Here is a 20,577-nt window from a genome sequence, read left to right on the forward strand (position 1 = left end):
CTTCTTTGGTTGAAAATGCAAGCTCGCCCTTAAACGGATTTGACACGGACATTTTGTGTTTCATATCTAATGCATTGGAACAATGGACCGAAACTTAACACTAGATGGAAGCTTAACCCTAACATTAGATACTTTTGAAATTTTGTTTTCCTTTTTCCGGATTAGTTACTTTTGGACAGTATTTTCTACCCACAGAAAATACATTGACCACTACAAACCAACATTCAGAAAGGAAAGCTGTTTTAATGTCTTGAAAACTAAGCACATATATTCGGACATTTCAGATTCAACTAAAGATAACTTTTTTCACTCTTTCAGACTTTTCCACCGCATTTGACTTATCAGAGCCTCCTATAGGAATCCCTACTGGACAGCACAACCAGCTGCGCTTGACTCTTTTGACCACAGTAGCCCACACACACAACCACTCCAGAATTTTTGCTTCTCCAGGACCACTCTGTAGCTCGAAAAAATTAACTAATCAGTATAGCTAACCCTGTCCAAATCATGAATTTCAATTCCTTTTCAATTCAATTTGAAGACTCATTGGCCAAGACCATTTCTCTAGTGGTCCAAGCAAAATTCTTAAGATATTAAAGAAGCTAAAGTGGTTTGCTATTGTTTCCACTTTCCATGCGTCCCATCTTTAAAGAGAAAAATTTCAACTAACACCGATTGTCACAATTTGATGTGGCCCATATTAATAAGTCAGTTAAGGGTCTTAAGACACAAGATCACATGAGCACAGGGAAATGAGAAGCCAAGACTTAGGTTAGACTGTCACATGAAAATCTAAACAAACCTACCTGATTTACCCGGAAATTTCTTTAGTGTGAGGGCCTATAATCCTAGTTAACTGCAAAAATAACTAATAAATGGTACCCATTATCACTAAATCACATCAGTATCCTCTGATTGAGCTTCAAACAATGAAAAATTATTTACCTGTGAGAGAGCCATAATGGTGTGAAACACGCTCCAAGGTCTTAGCCAAAAGAGAGAAAAGCAACAAAATATTAAAAATCAAGCTTTAAGGACATAATTTGGTTCTGACAGTAAAAAAATTACACAATACTTGCTACAACTTAACACGCGGGGTCCTAGGACTCTTAGAGAAAGCTTATTCCTACAATAAATCAAACTGCAAAAGCCAAAAAAGAGATGCAAGTCAAAAAAGTGAACTTCACTTCAATCATTTTTTCTGTCTTCATTTGAATACAAACTTTAAGTGCCAATCAAGGATTATCTACCGCATTGACAATTAGCAACTCTAGGCTACATATATATAGGTAAACTGAAACCAATGTGAAAGTTCTTATGCCCCATAAGAAGAAGGAAAAAAAAATTAAATAAACATATCAAGATCATCTCTAGTGATACCAAAATTGTAAAAAAAAAGCCTAAAGACTAATACAAATTAACCACTACCACGCTTAAAATGTTCCTTAATGAACCTCTCTGCATGAGATGGGTACTTATCTCGAATGTATGCTCGAAGACACTTTTGATATGAGAAGTCTATCCATCCACCGTCAGTTCTTACAACAAAGAGGCATCTTGACCGTTTAAATTGGGGATGCCGGTCAACCTTCAACAACATTAGCCAATACCCAGTTAGTTTGATCTCATAGTATAACATAAAAGCTACATTAAAGATAATTATATGATAATTATAAGCTACAGAATCAGCTCATGCACATATTAAATGGTAATAAATTCTGTTAATATCAAATCAAAAATCAAATGTTAGAAAAAGTTTGGATGGAAAATAAAGAAAAATGATATAAGGTTTCCATGTGACAAAGAAAAGGAGGTAAAAAAGTGGCGCCGGTCAAAGCTGACATACATTTATCTACACGCCAACTATGTGCAGGCCAAACATCCTATCCCCAAAGCAAAACGTAAATATGAAGATAAAACCCAACAAGAGCCCATTAGACAGGATGTAACATCAATTTCTTTCTTGGTTGTTCATTTCCAATGAAAGGGACAAAGAATAAAGGTTTTGTTGCAAGGATTCAAAGTAAACCCCCAAAAGTCAAGGATGAAGAACCTTGCTGAGATAAAAACAAAACAACCTACCTGTTCCTCAATTGCTTAAGAAATGTGAACTTGAGAAAATTATACAGTCCAATCAACTTTCTACAACCATTTCCAGTCTCATTGATGTGTTGATAACGCTAGATACACAGGTAATTATAAATTAATACACCATGAATTGTTTTTTCAACGTTTTGGGACCCCAAATGAAGAAATGACAGACAAGAATCAAATCATAGACTGCTTGAAATATCATTGCAAAAATTATACTTCACCATTTGACTAGACTAGGAAAAACCACAAATTTTTTTATGTTTCAACAAGAATGTTTGGGCAGCCTTTGAGGCATGAGCTATTAAACAAATGCAATCATAATTCTTAAGCACCTAGTTCTTAGCTTCCAGCCTCTAATCACTTTTTGTTGCAACTTCTGGCATGCATAACCTAAAAATGTTATATGAACTTGTTGACAAGGAACATAACTTGTTACTCAAGCCTTGATGAATCACTCCACACCTCAAGGGGATAAAAGACAGGAAATTTACTAACAAAATAAGTACTAAAAAAATCCAAAAACATAGGTGAATCACCCCAATTTTCCTGGAGCCTTGTAGCTCAGTGATATTATTTAGTATTTTTTATAAGGAGAAATAAGGCTGAAACCCCATCCCCCAGTTGTAAAAGTTGAATTATTATTATTATTATTTATTATATATTTCCTTGTTGGGAAAAGTACAAAAATGGCGTATCTTTCCTATAAGAACCAATTGAATATATTATAGTTTTATGTAAAAACTTGGTCTGCCAATGAGTTTTAGCTCAAATGGCACCTGGCACTTGTAAAAATCAAATTCTATAAAAAATTTTAAAAAAAGTTCCTTGTTGGGAAAAGTACCAAAAAGGCCTGTCTTTCCAATAACAACCAAAAAAATTTGTTATAATTTTATGTGAACTTAGTCTGCTAATGAGTTTTAGCCCAAATAGCACCTCCTTTCCTTGAAAGGACAAGGTAGAGAGTGAAGCATTGGTTTCAAAGGATCCATCAAGTGCATGTGTATCTTACCAATAATTAGCCCAAGAGCTTTTGGGGGTGTTTGGTTTGTGTTTTCAAACAACAATTTTCAGTTTTTAAACAACATTACACGTATTTTCACACACTTTTTTACCCACATGTATTTCCACAAATGTTTTTAAACAACAATTTTCAGTTTTTAAACACATGTACTAAACGGGTTTATAGCTTAGGCATTGCCCGATTCTCCCAATGAGGAGAATCTGAGTTCAAATTCCCCTCCTCACATATTGTAAGGGGAAAAAGTGAAAAACATTAGTCATTTGCTTTAAAAATTCTTTTTTCTTAAAAAGTTAAAAATTAGAGAAATCACATAAAAACTTCAAAGTTTACACCATGTTTCATACTAGGTCCCAGGTTTTTAATTTGAAAAATGCTATGTTCACAACATTTTCAGAATAAATCCTAAGTGGCAGGTTATTATTAGTTGTTACTAATGGGTAAAAAAGTAATTTAAGTTATGAATTCAAATTAGAACCAATAACAACTTTCTACCTATGATTTGTTGTGAAAATATTGTGGACTTTGCACCTCTTTTAATTTTGTCAATCAAAAATCCAAATTTAAGAAATTGTTTCAATTTGAAGCTTCCATCCATTCCATATTTGTCTCCGTAGTTCTAACTTCTAAGTAATAAAAGAGCAAAAAAAAGTGGGAAACCATTAATAAAACTCTACATTTCACCAAGGGCCTGTTCATAAACCATTTCAGCAATAGAGAAAGAAAGCTTCACTTAGAGTGAGAAAGTGAAAATGAATCCTTTATGCAAGAAAATCAAAGCTAACCATCTGGGCAAAAGCCGCAAAACATAAAGTTTTATCAACGATTTCATGTTTTTCTCTGATTCATTACAGTCCAGAAGAATGTAAATGAATAACTGAGATGGAAAGAGGCTTTAAATTGAAACTCCATAAGTTGGGGACTTTAGTTTAAAAAATTAAAACCCTAGGACCTAATTGAAATAGGATATAAACTTTGTTCCATTCTAAGTGATTTCCCCTAAAAACTGTGTGCTTCCCAATTCCCATATTACCCTCTAGAGTATTTTGGTTTAATCGTAGAAATCTGACCATTTCTGCTTCCTCTCTTTTCAGAAATTTAAATGCATTAAAATAATAAAGCTGTGAAGTAAATATATGGATGGAATTCCAAATGTCAAATCCATTAAGGAAAGTTTTGCTTTCATAATTGTATTAGGTTTAAGGGATCTTATGTTGTCATTAGTTCCTGTTATTAAAAATATTAACTAATTATATTGGTAATGAATAATAATTAATTAACGTGTACAATACATTCAATGGAAAAGGAATTTTCATGTTAATGCTATACATTTGCAACAAAAAACTGTATAGTAAATAAATTTCCCATCAATATCCTAAAAAAACACCCATGGAGGATGGTGTTATTAGAGGCTATTATATTACAAAATATGCATGTGCAAAGAGACACAATAATGCATATATTGTTCCTCTGTTGCAAGTTATTCATCAAAACATTCTGAAACTCTGTATCAATATGGGGTGGATTTCAAAATATTAATGATGCTAAAAAGTTGAAAGCCTATTTCATCAAAACAATGTGTACATCATAGGATGGTTACAACACAAATGCCTACAATCCTATGCAATTTGGGCACAGCCTCCACTCAAGCAAGCCTTAATCCCAATTAATTGGGGAAGGCTCTTAGATCCTCATCAACCAATTAGGGTTGGCCACATGTATTTTTTTTTGTTCCATTCTATCCAACCAGTTTAATTAGATTTACAACATGTGAAATTAAAGCAAGTTGCGGAGCTTGGGAGAATCAATATAGTCTATCTGAGAGTGATACTACCACTGGATCAAACAACGTTATCAGCACAATAATAGATCAATATATTGTTACATAAATGTTTAATCACTTGGACCACTTCACAACTAAGATGGATAGATTAAAAATGACAAAAACCAAAATTAGCAGTAGCCCAAGTGAAAGTTGCTATAAGGATTAAGGAAAAGTGAGTCCAAAATGTGGGATGAAATTCAGTGAATAGCCATGTAGCACTTGGCATATGATGTATATAAATAAATAAATAAATAAAAAAGAAAAAAGAATATAGTCCAATGAGAAAACTAAGAGAGATACACATTTTAGTGCTCTCTTGATGGATTTTGTTACTTTTTTTTAAAAGATAAGTTTCTTTCCGCAATTCAGTTTGTAAGTTGGTCAAGAAGAAGTCAAAAAGAACGATGTGAGCGACTAGGTAAAGTTGCAAGTTTCGATAGCAAATCAACTAAGTGAATAACAGAAGTTAGACCAAAATGATTAGAATTGGTTAGCTACACAAACCTAAAAATTCCATGAAAAACTATGCACAAAAAAGCTTACCATAATAGAATCAAGTCCACATCCAATTTTATCTTCAGAATGTGGATGATAAGCAAGAAGCTTCTCCACCACAGCTTTCTCGTCTTCAGCTGTCAGACGTTCCCCATCCAAATACCTAGCGAAAACCAAATCAATCAGATAGAGAAGTGTTTTATGATCCATGCAAATTGCATAAACAGACTTAGAATTCCAGGGGGCAGAACTAGTGACCGTTGATTCTCCCTGGGTTTTGAATAAACCCTTCCATGTTCTTACTTAGAAGAAGGTCCCTTTTCAAAAATAATATCATGTCTCCCCAACCCAAGGTTTTGAGGACAACTTGCAAAGTCTCTAAATATATAAACGTTGTTAACTACTTAGTCAACTGTTTGTGACAGAAGTATCACATTCTCACCCTGCATTCAATAAAATTAGAAAAATACAGATCACCACAACTGTGTCAAAAAAGGATCAAAGGCTCAATTTTATGTTCCTACTTTCTAAAGAAAGGGTAGCTAAGATTTTAAACTTGGGGAGGCCAAATGGGGAACAACTGAACAGCAGACAATAAACTCCAACATGAGACTTCTTTAAGGGAGTCTCTTCTTGCAAGCACAATCTTATCCAGTGATAGGAATGTGATTACAATTTGACAGTTTATAGAACCATAACCTCATCTCATTGGCCCACATGACCCCATAGGGTTGGTCCTCTATTTTCCATGTGCTTATAGGAATTTAGCATGTGTTTCATAGAAATTCAAAATGTGTTTAATGTGATTAACATGCTAGGCCTAACTAACCAACTCTATCTTATTCACATCCAACTGCCAAAGGTTTTTTTTTTTTTGATAAGTATTAAGTAATAAGAATCATATTAATCATGTAGAAAAATCGAAAGCAGCAAAAACAAAGTGTCCATGATGGTGAACACAAGAAACAGCAACCAAAAACAGCAAAAACAAGAAAAGCAACTTAAGGGGCAATACTAAGGGAAGTAAGAAACTCCAGAGTAGAAGAACAGTTTGAGTAACCCCAGCACCTAGCCCATTCAAAAAGAGTATTCTGGCTGAGAGCTTGTAGCTGAACAAGCGATTTCTCTTTAGCCTCAAAAGAGTGTCAATTTCTTTCCATCCAAACAACCCACATCAAGCAGCCAGGAACCATATTCCATATGTCCAAAGAAAATTTCCCCAACCAATTACTCCAACAAAACGCCAAACTCTCCAACTGACAAAGGTTGACCGATCAATGTTGATTCATGTGCATAGGTTTAAAAGGAAGCTACCATGCAAATTTCAGCTGAATCCGACAAAGGAGTGCCGATTGGCACTTGACAAAGGAATCAAATGCCGAGATAAAAGCTTTGACTGTTGTTCGGCAGTCTAGTTTCTGATCTAAAGAGCTGTTCGGCAGTCTGGGTCCTCCGATCTCATGGGCCATGGCTGGATGATGTAGACCTGCTGCCAGTTTGGCCCCAATTGATTTATTGGAACTTAATTTCTATGATATTAATTTTTATATGATTTTATGTAGTAGGTTAAAAGTTATTTCCTTTCCTAGTTGGTTTACAAATTTATTTCCTTGAAAGTTACCATTCTTCCCTATTTAAAGGCCCTTACATTAGTGTTATGCTTTGCTTGAATAATAAAACTAATTACTTGAATTAATCCAATGGTTTGGTGTTTACTCCAGCAATCATAAGTGTTGAATCCTAGGCTTTCTATCTAGGAAGCACGGACATGGACATAAACACGGATACAGGTTGACATGAACAATTTTTGAAAAATTATAACATGAAACAGCTGGTACGACACTGTTATGACATAGGTACGACAATAATACAACACGGGTACAACACTCTAAACGAAGTGTCCATGATTCCTAGCTTTTTATCTTTTCCCATGCTTGGTGTTATCTCCACACAATCTTAGGTACCCCTTACCTTGAGGAACCACTATGTGGTTCCACCCCTTTGCAATAGCTTATTAGTTATTTGGCAATAAATCCAAGAGGCAAACAATCTTTTCATCATCCTGATCCATGAGGCAAACTCTGCACAGACAACAAGGGCACTACCATAAGGGACCATATGATTTTAATTGCTTATTTGTCAGGCACCTTGCATGGTAGTATTTTTATTTTTTTGATAAGTAATAAGACTTTTATTGAAAAGAATTGAACATCATGTTCACGATGGTGAACACGTTGAACAATGAACCAAATACAAGAAAATCAAGAAGTAAAGGAGTGGCTACAAATCTTCAACTTATTTGGGCATACAGAATGGCTACAAATCTTCAACTTTTCACCATCAACTATCTTGCTTCCACAAATTTTACAGGCATAGTTTTTGCCACTTTTTGATAATTGAAGTCCATCGTCAATACTACAATTTGAATTCTCTTCCAATTCAATAGGTGTTTCTTCATTTGTAGGTGAAATTCCATCATCATTTCCATTACTTAGGATCTTGGGGGCATTCAACCTCTCACACACCACACAATTTTTCTTGGGTGATCTAAAACCCCAAGCAGTGCAACTGGCATGACACCAGCTTCTGGGGGGAATCTCTATCACAGCAAGCTCACTGCAGGACACATGGTACATCTCCTAACACAAATCACATACTAAACAATCCCTTCCATCTGCCTAACCTCTGGAACGCCTGCAAGTGCATTCTTGTGTTTATGGTACTTAAGTAAAAAAGGTCAGCTTTGCTGCCTTGGAAATTCTCAAATACGAGCTGAACTTTGTCTGAAATTAAAGCATTCAGAAAAACATGTTGACACTTACCAGTTATAGTATAATAATCTGATTCATTTACATATCCACTAGATATAATGCCAGATCCATCAGACATCCACCCAGTTTGTGAATATTTGCACCTATCTTCATTATAATGGTCAGATTCTATCATCATATGATCAATTTCAGGATTAATAACAAGCACCTCCCGAATGCACCCCCTGTTACCACCTTCATCATCACTTAGTGACTGATATATCTGAATAATCATCTAAGCCATTCATTGGAAGACAGACTTGCTCACTAGAATTATTTGGTGACCTTATTCTTAGAGAATTGTATTTCTAGCCTCAAACAAATTTGCTCATTTCTCATGGCACATTTATCACTTTTTATTAGTAATATTTCAAGCCCCAATAATTTTGTCTCTATAATTCTAGTAGACAGCCTCTATAAAATAAAAACTCTCTATCAAGGTCTCCAGCTAGTCCTCAGTACCCAATGATACCACAAAAACCCCGCTGAACTTTCCTTCATTAGTAGGAGAGCGAGAAAGCAAATGCCACCCCATTAACAAGTAAACATACATATTGAAAACAAAAGGTGTTTCTCTCGCTAACTTGGGACTATTCTACTAATTTTTCAATTCTTGATGATAGGACTGCAAAAGGAAACACAAATGAATGTATCTGTATCTGTATCTATGAAGGCACTAGGAATAGTCCCTCTTTCTTTACTTGAAAGTTACAAACTCATGCCTTATGTTGCTGCAACTAAGTTAGATAAACACTCACTCTTTCCCACTACCAAGGCAATCACAAATTCACAAGTCCAAGTTCTACTCCTATTGATAAACTATAACTTGTTCCAAAAGCTTAAGTTGCTATCAAGAAACAGCAAATTCACCATTTAACCATTATTCTAACAATTCTCTTCATGAATGAGGCTAAACACATGAAACTTCCAATACGCCATGCTAAACTACGGCTCGTCCCAAAAGCTTAAGCCATTAGAAAATTATAAATTTATTCATTTAATTTATTTTAACAATGATATTTTTTTTTTCTCAATTATATCAAATGGCGGTATCATTTTCACTTAAGAGCTAGTCACTTTCTCACTTTCTTTTCCTACATTTTCTCGGCAGCCAAACGCAGTAATAACAACAACAACAAACAAAAATTAGGGCATAGACTGAGAGTGACAAAGACTAACCTGTTAGAGTGAAGAATCTGTTTGGTAAGAGAAGAAATGGGCTCGATATCACTGAGAATCTCGTCCTCTTTATCTTTCCACTTGCGATACTCATCGTCGTCCCACCGATGATGGTAATTGGAACTTTGTGAATCCCTAGCTTTCCACGCGGCGGCGGTGGTGTTGTCCGCAGAGGATAAATTCTCTTCGCTCCGACTCGGCTCGGCGGCGCTGCAACATGGCCGCCGCGTCGGCGCGAAAATAGGAGCGGCTAGGCGGCGGTGGTGGTGGTGGTGGAGGTGGAGCCGGAGGCTGCGAAGTGGAATGGCTCTGAAAAGCAAAGGTGCGGCCATTTATTAGGTACAGGGGAGTGTAATATTGGTATTGATCATGGTAGTGAAAGTGAGTGACTGTGTCTGCGTGTTAGTGTTAGTGTTAGTGTAAGCGTGAGTTTGAGAGTGAGGTCAGAGGTGGGAATTTTTGCCGGATAGGGTATATGGAGAAGCCGTCGTCGTTTTGGTTTTCCAAAATTATTGGAAAAAATGAGTTTTTGCTTTATTTTTTTAAATATCTAGGATAATGTTCTTGTTTTGAAACTATATAGGGATATATTTCGAGTTCTACACTGAAACTAAATTTTAAGAAAATCAAGTTTCAAAATAAAGACATATCCTTATATAGTTTCAAAATAGGAATATTATACTGGATAGAGTTTTGTCTTATCTTTATTTTCGTTCTCATAACAATGTCTATTTTCTTTTTGTATTTTTCTTTAATTATCAGACAAAATATGAATTATTTTTTGATGTAGGTAGGATTGAACCCTAGATCTCTTATTCAAGCGTCAGAGATTTTACCAATTAAGCTAATTGAATCTTAATTGAAACCCACTAACAATTTATATTTTCTATTTATTTTTCAAGTATCTGTTTATTTTCAATACAGTCTTTCTATCCATTTTCGTTCATATTATGTTAAACTCCATCGGCTTCAAATGGCAAAGCTACATCGTTTTATAAATCTAACAATACAACAACATATTTTATAGATCTAATGACACAGCATAGAGGAAATTATAACATATATAAGTTAAATGATTTAATTGATGAAACTATACAGGATGGAAATGAAAATAACTATTAAAAAAAACTTTTATTCAACTATTTAAACTACTTAATAATGATTAGTGATTACAATTAACAAAATGTGATCAGACTTTCCAACTTAATCGAAATCATTTCTTTTATTATGTCTTAAAATCCAAAAAACATGCTTGTATCTTCAAATCATAAATAGTATGGATTTGGGTTGGAAGTTTTGCCAACACAAACACAAACGTTTTCCAATTTAATGGACTAAAACATTGGACACAGTACAAAACTTACACAGTCATTTATGGACACGTGATACTTGGGTCACATCCATTATTCCGATGCAGTAAACAAAAGCCAAACCCATCAACCTACCATGTCACATTGCATGGGTTGGATCGAATTTACTAGGTCAGTGGGAACAATGCACAGCTTAAAAGCTCATACTTCTTATAAATGGTCTATTTAAAAGTCTTTGACTAAGGTTATACAATATAAGGTAGTCTTCTCCCTTCTTCTAACCCATTTTTTGTAAAATAAGTGAGGTTCAATCTCAAGTTTATTTCTGTTAACAATAGAATTTAATAATAAATCAATGACTTGGCACCCATCATAATTGAATAAAACCTGCTAGTTGCCATAGTTTTTGTGGAAGCAACCAAAACATCTTCCCAACGTCTCCCTCAAAATAATTGAGAACTTGTTTGGGGGGAAAATTGGTAATTTGTTCAAATAACAGAGCTGCACATAAGGTTTTGGGAAAATTATGATAATTACAAAATAAAGGAACAGGGTACTAAGTAAACAGTCACCTTCAAATTCCTTGAAGGTGCATTACAGTCTACTGATGCTCTTCTTTGGAAGGCTTCCCATGGCCTTAGCCTTTTCCCTTAAAACAAATTTCTGTGTCTTCCCAGTTGAAGTCTTTGGCAGATCATCCTCAAAAACAACAGTACGAGGAGCCATGTAATGGGGCAATCTATCTCGACAGAACTTAATGATCTCCTCTGCACTGGCATTACACCCATTCTTCAACTTCACAAATGCACAAGGAGTCTCCCCCCAGTAATCATCAGGTCTTCCCACAACAGCTGCCTCAAGAACTGCTGGATGACTAAAAAGTGCAGCTTCCACCTCAATTGTGCTAATATTTTCTCCCCCAGAAATGATAATGTCCTTTGAACGATCCTTTAGTTCTATGTAGCCATCAGAGTGTTTCACTCCCAAGTCCCCACTCCGAAACCATCCACCATTAAATGCATCCTGTGTTGCTTTCAAATTTTTCAAGTATCCATTCATCACAATGTTGCCTCTAAACATAACTTCACCCATGGTTTTTGCATCAGGGGGTACACTCTTCATGGTAACAGGATCTTTAATGTCAATTTCTTCAAGGCCGAGATGGTGAACCCCTTGACGAGCCTTAAGCTTTGCCTGAGTATCTCGAGGAAGAGAATTCCATTCAGGTTTCCAAGAGCAAACTGTTGCAGGACCATAAGTTTCTGTCAGACCATATGAGTGGATAACAATAAATCCTAGTTCCTCCATCTTGAATAGTACATGTGGAGGTGGAGGTGCAGCACCTGTCATGACTGCCACCTTCCCTGGAAGTGTCCTCCGCTCACTAGCTGCCGCATTTATTATCATGTTCAGAACTGTGGGTGCACCACCCAAGTGGGTCACTTTGTTCTGAGAAATATTCTCAAAAATTCCTCTTGCAGTCACATTCCTTTGGCAGACATTTGTGCCACCCTGAGCAGCCACAGCCCATGTGATACACCACCCATTACAGTGAAACATAGGAACACACCATAAATATACAGGCGTTGAGCTCATCTCATTGAAAAGTGCCACTGCAAGTGAATTGAGATAGGCACCTCTATGGCTATAAATAACACCTTTTGGGCTTGATGTGGTACCTGAAGTGTAATTTAGCGAGATTGGATCCCATTCATCATTTGGCCACCTGACCTCAAAATCAAGTCTTCCGGTTAGTAAAAGACTCTCATATTCCAGATTCTTCGATGTGGAAATGGTGTTGCTGAGGTTGGAGGATGATTGATCAGACTCTGGAATTAAAATTAGCAGGGGCAGCTTGGTCCTCGTCTTGGATAGAATATCTATTGCTCCTTGAGCAATATGAAGAAATTGGTAGTCTACAAAAATGATTTTGGCTTCTGAATGACTCAATAATACTGATACCATTGCCGAATCATGACGTGTATTTAGTGTACAAAGAACTGCACCTACCATTGGAACACCAAAGTGTAGCTCATACATTGCTGGAATATTCGGTGCCAATGCAGCAACCTGTTCAAGTGAGTAAAATGTTTATCGAAAACACAAACAAAGATTAAGGATGTTGTGATCTTAGCTAATTGTAGTAGAGTGCTTTCATGCATCTGAGAGGGAAAAAAAGAAGGAAAGAAATTTTAGGAAATGAAGTAATATAGTTAATACTTAAAAAGAATTGATGCCTCAAGCACTTAGATAACTGAATAAATTGTGATGGAAAAGGTATAGAAAAGTTGAAAAAGAAAACCGAGTAGGACTTAGAGAGAGACAGAGAGACAGAAGCAAGCTTTAAAAGCCAATACGTCTTGAAGCAAGCAATGCTGGTTGAAAGAAAACATATTCTATGTGCCTTTTGGTCACTTAAACATCAGGTATCGAGTTGCAAACTGTATAGATTCATGACTAGCTATGAGCTACTCACTCTATTCATTTTCAAATTAAGAGTCTCTTACTCTTTTATGATATCCATTTTGAAAAGTTAGATATAAAAACTTTAATTTTCATAATCTATCTTTCAGATGAAAAAGTTGAAATACTCTTATAAACTTTTGAGGAAATATGAATTAAAGGTCAGATTCTTTCAAATGGGTACTGTCACTTTTAGAGGGATGGAGTGCATGGAAATCTTTATCCACAACAAAGCCTACATTTCCCGACAAGAGCATTGTGGTTCAGTGGCATTGTCCGATCTCCCTATGGGAAGAATCAAGTTTTGAATCCTCCTCCCCCACTTGTTACAAGCAAAGAAAACACAAACAAACTTACAATTGCTCATTGCCAAAATGGGTGCCAAGGATAGAACAAGAGTAAAAACAAAAACAAACCAAGAAAGAAATGATATGACTCATATTTGACACCTTTTAAAGTGAAACGCAAGGTCTCAAAGCCTAAATACGTTTTTAAGCTTCCATCAAGATGTTGTTCAAAACGTAATGAAATCTGATAATAATCATCCAATCATTTCATCATAAATTAATACCAGTGGTGAAGTCGGAATTTTTTTCCAAGGAGGGCCAGGCTTAGATAATAAACCCTTTATTTTTTCAATTTATACATAATTGAGGGAGGGAGTGCAAAAGTCAATGCCCCCCTCACTAAAACTACCTCTTTTGTAATGGCATTGAATGAAAAGATGCAACATTTTTAATTATATCCCCAAAAATCCTCAATAAATGAAAGATTGTTGAATTAGTTCAAAAAAAAAGAGCTTAGAGTGGACCCTAATTTTCACTTAATTGAAGATTCTTGTTAGCTGTACTTGACTCAGTAGCTATAAAAACTTAATAAGAAAACAAACGATACTATTCTAACAAAACAATAATTGGGGGGAGGAAAGAGTCAAACTCCATTGAAAGAACCACTTGGAGGCCCCTTGCAAAGCAGAAAATGGGGATGGAGTTCTTCTTGATGGAGAGAAGCAGACAATGTCACTGCTAAATCACGCCACTCTAGACTAGAATAGAGGAATACAGTTGCAGTTAAAAAGGACATATCAATTGAAGAAGCAATAGACACTATGAAATGCAAATAGAAGGGAGGAAAATAATACATTTGGCTGATCACAACTAATCTTGTCAAGGATTCATAGCCCACCCCAAAAAATTTTGGACTAAGGCCTCCTTCTTGTTGTAGCATATAATTCATGCATTATAGATATTAGGGGGTGTTTGGTAACGTTGTTGCTCTAGTAAGGTTATTTGTATTTTTTAAAAATACGTGTAAGCGAAAAAGTAGGTGAATATGCGTAATGTTGTTTATAAACTAAAAACTGTTGCTCAAAATCACATAGCAAACGGCCCCTAGGCATTTTAGTGTTTCTTTAGGTCTATGCAACCAAATTAAAGTACTTCAATAATAATATATTAGTTAGGATTTATTTTAAAATCTTTTTTCCTGATAATTTTTTATGGGTTTGTACCTGAAAATGATAAAATAGGAGACGGATCGCTTCTTGAAACATGACAGTACGGTATTGACGTGTGGATGGTTGACGGGTCGATGTTATAAGGACACATGGTGGACGGTTGTAACATCTAGCCTCCATTTGTGTTGATTAGGCTTTAAGGATTCCTAACTGGAATCAACTTGCATCTCACGATAAATCTGATATGGCTTTGTTTGATCTCTACGCAAACATGAATAAGGAGAATTCTTGCGTCACACGTTTAATCATAACCAAAAGACTCCTATAAGAAAAAGAATTCTATAAGGTATGCAAAATCGAAAACTGGCTATCCTAAAAGGAAAGAGCTTCCTGGCCAAGACATGGATGTTAATCTTACACTAATATAAATACCCAAAACCCTCATAAATCAAAGTACGTATTATTGACTTAACTCTGGTAGTCTAGAGTTGTGAGAAAAGTTCTAACTTGACCTTTGGAGGGTTTTTGGCCAGCACTACGTCGATGCTCTCTGTTAGGTCTTCTCTCTTTTTATTTTGCAGGTATTGTCTCAATTCAAAAGTGCGTATAGTTTAGCAGTGATTTTTTCGGCATACCAGTACCTGATAATTAAGTTTTCTACAAACTATAAAAGTTGACCTCTAAATTGTAACAAAATAAAATTGAAGTCCAAAACATACTAATAGAACTTCTCTTCAAATTTCTTTCTTGCAATGATAAATTAAACAAAAGACACCAAGCCCAGAAATAAACAAAGTAAAAGGTGACAGCAACATAGAATCAAGTGTTGCAAAAATCAAGAATAAAACTGAGAAAGCCAGTACGTGCTTAGTACTCACCACATCTCCACGAGAAATTCCGAGCTGGGCAAGAGCAGAAGCGAGTTTAGTGCAGCGTTCAAGGGTGTCTTTCCAGGTGTACCGAACATCACCGTACACAACAGAGGTTCTGTCCCTGTAGACCAAAGCCGATCGCTTCAAGAAAGTGATGGGAGAGAGAGGGACGTAATTTGCGGAGCTCCGGATTTGACCCTCCATTAGAATTTGACTTCGGAGTTCAGAGACCCAAAAACAAAAACAAAAAAAAAAAAATTGTTGCTGCTGCTGATGGAAGTGGTGATGGAAGAGAAAGCAAAGGAGAGCAACTCTTTGGACTAATTTATTTGTCTTACGTACATGTGTTGCCAACTTCCAATCAATTTGGTAGACAAAAGCTAGGGAGGTTAGGTTCCGTTGGATGCAGTCAAGTGACACACGTGGCAGCATCCTATCGGATCGGGTTTGACACACAAGACACTGGACCAATCCCAAACTCATCATAAATCAAAACTTTTTTTTTTCATGGTTACTTGTCACTTTCATATAAATTTTTTATTTTTTTAATAAGGCATGCTAAAGGTTATTTTTTTGGTAATTATTAACAAATTATTTTTATTTAATATTACTTTTATGAAAAAAAATATTAATTTTTTTTTCTTTTTTCATAGAAAATTTTTATAATGGTTTACTAAAAAAATTATTTTTTCTTTATTACTCATAGTACTCCAATCACTCATATTTTGTTTTCATTTTCATTTTTTGTGTTTATCTTTTTATCCATTTTTTATTCTGTTTTTTTTATTATCAATTTTCAGAATGGAAAACAAAAAATAGTGGATATTCTATTTGGCACTTGACTCTGACCGATGGAAAAAAAAATAATTTTCTCATTTATATGCTCACAATATTTTTTCCACAATTTTTGCCTCTAGGGCATGGTAGGAGTCCCGGACTAGATCACACCTGCGTGTATAGAAGTTGCCTAGCTCGAGTCTTGCAATTTGCAAAAATGTTTTGTCATGATGTGAATAGGCCTAACACATGTAGGGGTGCCACATGCCATGAGTACTATGGGTTCAAATAGGCTAGGTCAATTATCATATCTACGAGACCCTCCTTTTTTGTTCATAAAAAAAATTCCACAATTTTCAGTACTTTTTTTCCGAAAATGCCAATAAACTCATTTATAAAAAAAAAATGTCAAAAAATTGTTTTCATTCTCACTTTTTTTTTTTTGGATAAAAAAAAAATTAGAACAAAAAATAAACCCAAACAAATTTTTCCCTAGCTAGTCTTACAAAAACAGTAAATAAAAGGCGAAAATATCATTTTGGTCTCTACATTTTTGGGTTACAGTCAATTTGGTCTTTATTATTTTCAACTTGCAGTCAATCTGGTCCCTACCATTAATTCACTAACGAAAAATGCCTACATGACAAATAGTTTGCACACGTGGCTAATAAAAAAATATAAAAAAATGTTTAATTACTTTTAAAAAAATCCATGTCAATGATTTTTAAAAAATCACAAAACCCACATATGGTTTTACAAAAAACTGAAAGGGTGAATTCAAACTATTTCTCCAGCTTTTCTTAGACTTTCTTGGCAACCAAAAACAACCCATAAAATCAACCCAAATATAATACCAAAACACACCCAAGAAATCAACCCAAATATAATACCAAACACAACTAGAAATCATCTAAAATACCCATAATGGCTGAAACCCTCTTGTTTAATTTCTTTTTTAATTTTTCCCTCTTGTTTTTCTCATCTACAACCGAAACCCAATTTGTAATTCAAATTTCTTTTTTGATCTAACATGCCTCTTTTTGTTTGATTCAATGATTGGGTTTTGTTTTAGTAGGGGGAAATCGCTAATTTTTGGTTGGGTTTACAAAGTGGAGTTTTGGGCATGAAAGTTTGTGGATCTATAGGTTTGGTTTAGGAGAATTGAGGTTGAAGCAATTATGGAGGCTGTGATGAATGATTGGAATTAAATGAGCATAGAGGAGCAGATTTATGTGGAGCGTGCTGTGCTGAAGAAGTTGGAAAATGAGTGGCTTGGGAACTTTGATTTTGATGTCTTATGTACATGTGCTGCCAACTTCCAATTAATGTGGCAAACAAGAACTGGGGAGGTTAGGTCCCGTTGGATGCAGCCACGTGGCAATATATACACATGGCAGCATCCTATCAGATCAAGTTAAATACACAAGACACTGGACCTATCTTAGAGCAACCACATCAGCTCTTTTAAAAATTTCCTCTATTTTACACAAAAAATCTACCTTTTCTATTTTACATTATCACTTTTACAAAATCTTCACATCAGTTCCTCTATTTTACCCATCTTTTAATTAAATAATCAATACTCTCACAATTTTTTATTATTTTTCCTAACTAACAAAACGCGCGCTCTCTCTCTTCTCTCATTTCTGATTTTTTTTCTCTCTTTTCTTTCTCATTTCTGATTCTTTCTCATTTCTGATTTTTTTTCTCTCTCTCTTCTTCCTCATTTCTCATTCTTTTCTCTCTCGCTCTCTCTTTCTCTCTTTTCTCATTTCAGACTTTTTTTTCTCTCTCTCTACTTGTTTAAGATCATCTCTCTCTCTCTACCTGTTTCAGAATCTCTCTCTCTCTCTCTCTCGATTAACACTTCGATCCACTCGGATCTGAGCTCCGATCTGCTCGGATCCGAACTCCGATCCATGATTCACTAGCTCCGAGCTCGGATCCGCTCCGATCCGTCCGATCCACGAGCTCTGATCCGCTCCGATCCACGAGCTCCGATCCGCGCCGATCCACCAACTCCGATCCGCGCTGATCCACCGGCTCCGATCCGAGCTTCGAGTTCCGATCCACGATCCACCAGCTCGGAGCTCCGATCCACAAGGTCCGATCCACAGCCACGAGCTTCGATCTACTATCTGTGTGTATCTCTTTTCTTTTTTTTTTTAGAAGTGTATCGCTGTGATGATTTCTGTGTGTGTGGGTGTGTTTGTGTGCATCTGAGGAAAACGAAGATGAACAGTTAACTGGATTGTTGAGCACGGATAGGAGAGAAAAAAAAAATGAGCCAATGGAAATTAATAAAAAAATGGATAAACGAGCTATAGTAACCGTGTTAATATACACGGTTACTGTAGCTTGGGGATGGGTTTGCATAATTTTGCATGTTTTTACACCCACTGATGTGTGCATTTTTTGGCTCAAAATGTGCAAAATTGGTAGTTTTTTGTGTTTTAGATGATTTTAACTGGACTGATGTGGATGCTCTTAAAAGGCAAAATTTAGGTAGAGTAATTCATGTATCTTAAAAGATGAACCTAAGGAACATTACTTAAATACTGTATTTAAGTCTTGTTCTATCCCATACTCATCCTAGATCATTTTTTTTTTCCGTGGCCACTTGTCACTTTTATATAGTTTTTTTTTTTTAATGAGACATATTAATGGATGTTCTTACGATAATTATTAATAAATTATTTTTGAAAAATTTTAATATCACTTTTATGAAGAAAAAAAAAATTAAAACATTAATTGATTTTTTTCTTAAAAAGGTTTACTAAAAAAAGTCTTTAGGGCATCCATTATCTTTTTCCTTTATTTATTACTCATAGTGCTCCAATCACTCATATTTTGTTTTCATTTTCATTTTTGTGTTTATCTTTTTATCCATTTTTTAATTTTTTTTTATTTTTTTATTTATTTATTTTTATCAATTTTCTGAACTTGAGAACAAAAAATAGTGGATATTCTATTTGGCACTTGACTCTTACCTATGGAAAAAAAATATATACTTTTCTCATTTATATGCTCACAATATTTTTCCACAATTTTTGCCCATGGGGCATGGTAGGAGTCCCAAACTAGATCACACCTGCATGTATGGTTCGAGTCGTGCAATTTGCAAAAATACTTTGCCACGACGTGGATAGTCCTAATGTACCTAAGGGTGCCCCATGCCATGAGTACTATGGGTGCAAGTAGGCCGGGTCAATTATCACACACATGAGACCCTCCTTTTCCGATCATAAAATTTTTTTTTTTTAAAGTCCACAATTTTTAGTTCTTTTTTTACCAAAATGCCAATAAACTCTTCTCTCTTTTTTTTTTAATAAAAATGTCAAAAAATTATTTTCATTCTCACATTTTGTTGGGTATAAAAAAAGTTAGAACAAAAAATAAACCCAAACAAATTTTTCTCTAGTTAGGGTCTATTTGGATACCGCTTATTTGGCTGAAACTGAAAACTTATTACTAAAAGTACTGTAGATAAAGGTAAAAATTAGCTGAAATAGGACAGTGAGGCCCATAAATAGAACCAAAAAGTGCAATGGGCTCATGAATAGTACAAAAAATAAGTTGAATAGTAAAATAATTTTCATTTTTCATTGGTATCCAAACGGAGGCTTAGTCTTACAAAAACAGTAAATAAAAGGCAAACATATCATTTTGGTCCCTACATTTTTGGGTCACAATTAATTTAGTTCTTATATTTTGGTGCAGTCAATTTGGTCCTTATTATTTTCAACTTGTGGTCGATTTGGTCCTTACTGTTAACTCACTAACGAAAAATGTCTACATGACAAACTGTTTGCACATGTGGCTAATAAAACAATAAAAAAAAATGTTTAATTACTTTAAAAAAAATCCATGTCAATGATTTTTAAAAAAATAACAAAATCCACATGAGATTTTTAAAAAAAATGAAAGGGTGAATTCAAATTAGTTCTCCAGCTTTTCTTAGACTTTCTTAGCAACCAAACAAAACCCATAAAATCAACCCAAATATAATACCAAACACAACTAGAAGTCATCTAAACTACCCAAAATGGCTGAAACCCTCTTGTTTAATTTCTTTTTTAATTTTTCCCTCTTGTTTTTCTCATCTACGACCGAAACCCATTTTGTATTTCAAATTTCCTTTTTGATCTAACATGCCTCTTTTTGTTTGATTCAATGGTTGGGTTTTGTTTTAGTAGGGGGAAATCGCTAAATTTTGCTTGGGTTTACGGAGTGGAGTTTTGGGCAAGAAAGTTTGTGGATCTATAGGTTTGGTTTAGG

At 35.1% G+C, this 20,577-nt stretch overlaps 2 protein-coding genes across 2 annotated transcripts; both read right to left on the minus strand.

Annotated features, from left to right (window-relative positions):
• Positions 1–1,168: 1,168 nt before the first annotated feature.
• LOC142638046 (protein DCL homolog, chloroplastic) lies at positions 1,169–9,886 on the minus strand. Its single transcript, XM_075812039.1, has 3 exons — positions 9,422–9,886; positions 5,481–5,595; positions 1,169–1,588 (listed from the first exon to the last, which is right to left on the minus strand). The coding sequence occupies exons 1-3, from the start codon at positions 9,751–9,753 to the stop codon at positions 1,418–1,420; spliced, it is 618 nt and encodes a 205-aa protein (XP_075668154.1). The 5' UTR covers positions 9,754–9,886; the 3' UTR covers positions 1,169–1,417.
• A 1,221-nt stretch (positions 9,887–11,107) lies between these two features.
• LOC142616215 (butanoate--CoA ligase AAE1-like) lies at positions 11,108–15,823 on the minus strand. Its single transcript, XM_075789102.1, has 2 exons — positions 15,529–15,823; positions 11,108–12,801 (listed from the first exon to the last, which is right to left on the minus strand). Exons 1-2 carry the CDS (start codon positions 15,724–15,726, stop codon positions 11,326–11,328), a joined length of 1,674 nt encoding a protein of 557 aa, XP_075645217.1. The 5' UTR covers positions 15,727–15,823; the 3' UTR covers positions 11,108–11,325.
• Positions 15,824–20,577: the final 4,754 nt, after the last annotated feature.

The sequence above is a fragment of the Castanea sativa genome, chromosome 1 (genome assembly GCF_040712315.1).
Source record: "Castanea sativa cultivar Marrone di Chiusa Pesio chromosome 1, ASM4071231v1".
Lineage (NCBI taxonomy): Eukaryota > Viridiplantae > Streptophyta > Magnoliopsida > Fagales > Fagaceae > Castanea > Castanea sativa.

What these genes read in the sequence shown, in the direction of transcription:
- LOC142638046 (XM_075812039.1), bottom strand. Translation starts at nt 9,753, where the DNA reads ATGGCCGCACCTTTGCTTTTCAGAGCCATTCCACTTCGCAGCCTCCGG. An exon ending in CAGATTCTTCACTCTAACAG is followed by an intron (nt 5,596 to 9,421) that starts GTTAGTCTTTGT and finishes GGTTTTCGCTAG; the next exon opens with GTATTTGGATGGGGAACGTC. An exon ending in GTGGACTTGATTCTATTATG is followed by an intron (nt 1,589 to 5,480) that starts GTAAGCTTTTTT and finishes ATGTTGTTGAAG; the next exon opens with GTTGACCGGCATCCCCAATT.
- LOC142616215 (XM_075789102.1), bottom strand. Translation starts at nt 15,726, where the DNA reads ATGGAGGGTCAAATCCGGAGCTCCGCAAATTACGTCCCTCTCTCTCCC. An exon ending in GAATTTCTCGTGGAGATGTG is followed by an intron (nt 12,802 to 15,528) that starts GTGAGTACTAAG and finishes TCACTTGAACAG; the next exon opens with GTTGCTGCATTGGCACCGAA.